We start from the raw sequence: 4,326 nt of genomic DNA on the forward strand, positions 1-4,326 counted from the left end.
TCCCCGCACAGTGGGAGCCCGTGTGTTGGCTACTATGAAGCAGTGCAGTGCAATATAACAAATATTAAACAGAAGCAGTCATTGCTGAGGCTGACACAGATGTAACATCTACAAATGTTATCTAATTCAGAAAACATAATTTTAGAGTCCTGGAAAAAAAATCATCCTAACAACTGGTGTACTTGGACCTTCATGTTCAAAATCAATCTGGTTTCCTCTCAGATAAACTCTACCTGTCCAGGAACTGTCCACAGTCCAGTTTTGGGTGCATGTCATGCTGTAGGTGTAAAAATGGCAGGTTCCCTTCATGCTACTTGGCATTTTATCCTCTTCTCCGGGTAGTTGGGTGATCATGACTCTGGTACATTTGTTTCTGATGTGATAATCTGAGAACGTCTTCCCTTTCTCCAGTTGTGAGCTAGCATACACCAGTGTAAAATCTGTTTGCTGATGAGGAAACAGCAAAGGAGTTAGCACAGCACATATCTGAGCAATTGCTTTTCTGTCATTTTGCATTTGGCCTGCTGAATTATGAACATTTAATAACTAAACAAACGAGAAACATATTTCTAGCTGCCTGCATAGTCTCTAAATTGAATAAGCATGCCTAATTAAACAAAAAAAACCAAAACAAAACAAGAGGCTGATGCAACAAATGCAAACTGACCTTGTCAAAATGTTACTGTGCTGCCTGGTGCACACAGTTATCCAAACAAAGCATATTTAAGAAGTCAGTGATTTCAAACAAAAACTGCTCAGCCTTAAAGCACGGTTGTTTCCCTGCTGCTCGGTACCTAAGTTCCTCAGGAGTTTGCTGGCAACCATCTTCATGAACATGTCAATGCTCATGCTTTTGAATTTCTCCTCTGAATTCGCCACCTCTATTTTTTTATGATGTCCTCTATCCCTTCAATGATCACCTGCCATCCTCACAGTTCTTCACTTAGCTCCTGGCTGAGCTAAATTCACTCTTCACTCCTGCAACACCAGCCTGTATTACAGGGGCAGGCAATTATTTTGGGAAGAGGGCTGCTTACTGAGTTTTGGCAAGCCATTGAGGGCCGCATGACAGGAGGCCAGGGGAGATAAATATTAATTTTCTAAATTTTTTAGGGCCCCTGCAGGCTCGGTAGAATGGCCTGGCAGGCACATCCGTCCCGTGGGCCGCATTTTGCCCATGCCTGCTTTATTAGCTTTCATTTTCATTGAGTGACAGTGATGCCGTTTTAAGGAAACAGTATCTGAATTGACTGGGGTGTGGACAATGTTTTGTTTTGCTTCTAGAAAATAACTTTTTTCGTCTTCCAGGGCCAGTGTGTAACATAGAAATTAGAGTTAAATATGATTTAAACCATTTCCCCCGAGATTAGCGTGATTCTCATTTTTGGTTGAAGTGGTTGTACCAAGACAGAGTATGAACTTATGTGAAATTTAAAAAAAGAAAGTCATTTGGTCTCGGCTTACTTGGATCTCTCCCCAAAAAAGATAAATCTTATCCAAACCCCTCTCTGTTCTCCACAGCAGACTGTTTTACAGGAGAGCAGAAAATAGAAAGAGCTAGTTTTAAGAAAGTGGAGGCAGGCAGCTTTGAGAAGGAGTGCAAGTTTGGTGAACAGGAGGGAAATAAACTGAGTGAAGAGCTCTAGCTGGAAGTGGCAGTTGCAAGTCCAGCACCTGGATTAGGCATTGTGCAGGTAGGGAGACTCTGCAGGGCAGAAAATTAGAAGGTCTTCTCAAACTTTATCCTTCACAAACTGGGGACAGGTGACCCCTTCTATACTGATAATCAGAAATCTCCCCAGATCAGAGAGAGGCATTCTCCATATCTCAAAAGGATTGTTTAAGACTTTTGAAAATGTCCACTGGTTCCTACAATGTCAAAACTGAATCCAGTAAAGAGTGGCATTCCAAGTGACTAATAACCTCCATGTATGGTACACGTGCTGCAGGACTCCCAGAATGTATTGGGGCAACCCCAGTTGTGTAAAGTGTGTTATGTTAGGATGTTGTGTTGCCTGTGGCAGAGGGAGTGTTGTGTAACTGTTTTAAGCCACTGCAAACAAAAGTGATATTTTCTGACGTTACTGATTTCTCCGTAAAGGCTTCCTCACTTGAGGATGGATCCAACAGCCTTAATCAGGCCTGTAGCTTTGAAGAAGCTTTGTCGAAGAGCTACCTGTTTTGGTGAAGGAATAAAAGACTATTCTATACAGCGTGCAGCATGGCTACGGGGAAGGGTGCTCAACTTGGTTGTGATAACTTTCTTCTTGATACAGATCATAGTAATGAAGCGTGTGGTGAGGGTGATGTAATGAGGAAGAGAAAAAGAAGCAAGTCTTTATTTTTGTTTTGTTTTCTTTACTGGCTTGATTTAAAAAAAAAGGCAGGAAAAGGGTTGTTTGTACAGTGAGCTCTGATCACGTGTGTAAAGAGATGTAGAAATCTGGAAATCCCCCAGATGTGTCCTTACCCTGGGACTGTCTTGTTTCCTGCTAAACTCAGTGTGTGGCTATGTGAACGCCAATCAAGCAGGCTGGGCTCAGTTTTGCAAAGTTTCCATGTAATTTAAAATACCAGTAGAAGGAAGGCCTGCAATACATTAATAACTTTTGCTTTCTATCTAGAAGAACCACAGAGCAGTTGCATTAAGCAGCTGTAAACTGAGCGTCTCCTCTTACATTCATATCACACATCTGCTTATACCCCTCTTAAATGCTAAAGCTCCATCACTGCATATACTGCCTTATAACCACACTGCATATACTGCTTTCCCCCAGGCAAATGCCAGATATTTCATGCACGTGGCTTCCCTGGCTTATACTCACAAGCATGCAGCTTTCCTTTCCCCTGGCCTGTACACTCACATGATCTTTTTCTGTGTATGTGCTTAGAGAAATTATACAGTAATACTTCAGCCCAGGGGAATTTAACCTTGTGACTCCCATTTTGCTCATGAAAACTACATAAGCATATTCATACGTACTGCACTAAAAAATACAGCATGTAAACACATTGTAAAATGGTGTAAGTGCTGGCAAAGCTGTGTCTTTCTTGTTGGCTAGGAGCAGCTGCTCCTCCCAGTGGGCTGAGACATACAGCTGCCTGCTTGCTTCCCTACCAGTTGGAATGAAAATGCAAGTTAAAGAGCAGCTCCTTTAACTGTCTTTGCCAAGTCTGGCCTTAGGACCTTGGCATCTGCCTCTTCACAGCTCTGCTCTGCTAGCTCTGTTAGCTCTGCTAGTCAGACGATGCATGCAGAGAAAGAAGGTAAGTTGCGGTGCTGTGTATGGGGAGGACAAAGACTAGAAAAGAACATGCTGGGCCATGGTGGGGAAGCGAGTTCCAGTGGGAACAGCAATGTGTGAATCTTGAGTGCTGTGTTAGAGGGGAGAGTGGCTTGAAATGGTTCAGATAACCTGTCAGCAGCTGTTACCAGGCAGTGAATAGGGTGTCAGCCCTTTTATATCCAGCTGCCTGTGCACTTAACAGCTAAACCAGTGATTCTCAACCAGGGTGCTGGGGCACCCCAGGGATGCGGGGCTTTTGAAGGCTGCTGTGAGGTTTAAGGAGATCAGTAAGGTGTTGGCAGATAAGTAGCTAAACTTCTTCAGCAGTCCCCCACAAGCAAGGATGGTTGTCTTCCATGATTGTCTTTTGTGTGTGTCCAAAGATGGCTGATGAGGCCTGTCCTGGATCAGCAGCCCCTACTGCAGCTCAAGCACATGTTTCCATGTGGGGTGGGTGGCACTGGAATTTTTATTTGGTTTGTGACCTGCTGTTTGTGCCACTCCCACTTTTCTATCTCCTGTTGTTGTTGTTGTGAGGTTTTAAAGTACTGAGATCCCTGCAGCAGACTCTTCCTCCATTTGGGGCTAGTCTCCAATGAGTTGACATCAATGTATAGGAAGGAAAGAAGAAAGCACTGTAATCTGTAAATAAGTTTTTGAAACTGGGTGCCACTCAGGTCACAGAAGTTAAAGAGGGGTGTCTCAAGTCCAAAAAAGGCTGAGAACCACTGAGCCAGACCCTATGAATGCTTCTACTTTCATGTAGCTTACAGTACGTAAATGTGCGGGCCGGGAGCAACCCGAGCCCTTTTCCGTGCTGCACGCAGGCTGTGGCCAGCAGCCCGGGCACGCCGGGTCGGAGAGGGAAGGCCGTCGAGCTGGAATTAGGCACAAACGCGTATCGGTAGTTTAAAAGATTGTTTACTTACACCGAGATGGCAGTGGTGTAGGCTGGAAAGCTTGCTTGAGTTGCGGTTACAGACAGAAAAGAAAACAAAACTCGAACCTGCAGGGCACGAGGGTACGTCGCAAAGGGTTT

At 44.2% G+C, this 4,326-nt stretch overlaps 1 protein-coding gene across 8 annotated transcripts in view; it reads left to right on the forward strand.

Moving 5' to 3' along the window:
- The first annotated feature begins 3,101 nt into the window (after positions 1 to 3,101).
- LOC102378101 (ubiquitin carboxyl-terminal hydrolase 47-like) overlaps positions 3,102 to 4,326 on the forward strand; it is a 42,369-nt gene continuing 41,144 nt past the window's right edge. For 7 of the 8 annotated variants that reach the window (XR_003095052.1, XR_003095053.1, XM_025209103.1 and 4 more), the window contains exon 1: positions 3,102 to 3,267. Coding sequence is in view for 6 of the 8 variants with exons in the window: in XM_025209103.1 (XP_025064888.1) it covers positions 3,249 to 3,267 (19 nt within the window). In the remaining 2 variants the exon portion in view is untranslated. The remainder of the gene's footprint in view (positions 3,268 to 4,326) is intronic. The other variant, XM_025209142.1, reaches the window with a different exon arrangement.

This window comes from Alligator sinensis, unplaced genomic scaffold, assembly GCF_000455745.1.
Source record: "Alligator sinensis unplaced genomic scaffold, ASM45574v1 scaffold237_1, whole genome shotgun sequence".
NCBI lineage: Eukaryota > Metazoa > Chordata > Crocodylia > Alligatoridae > Alligator > Alligator sinensis.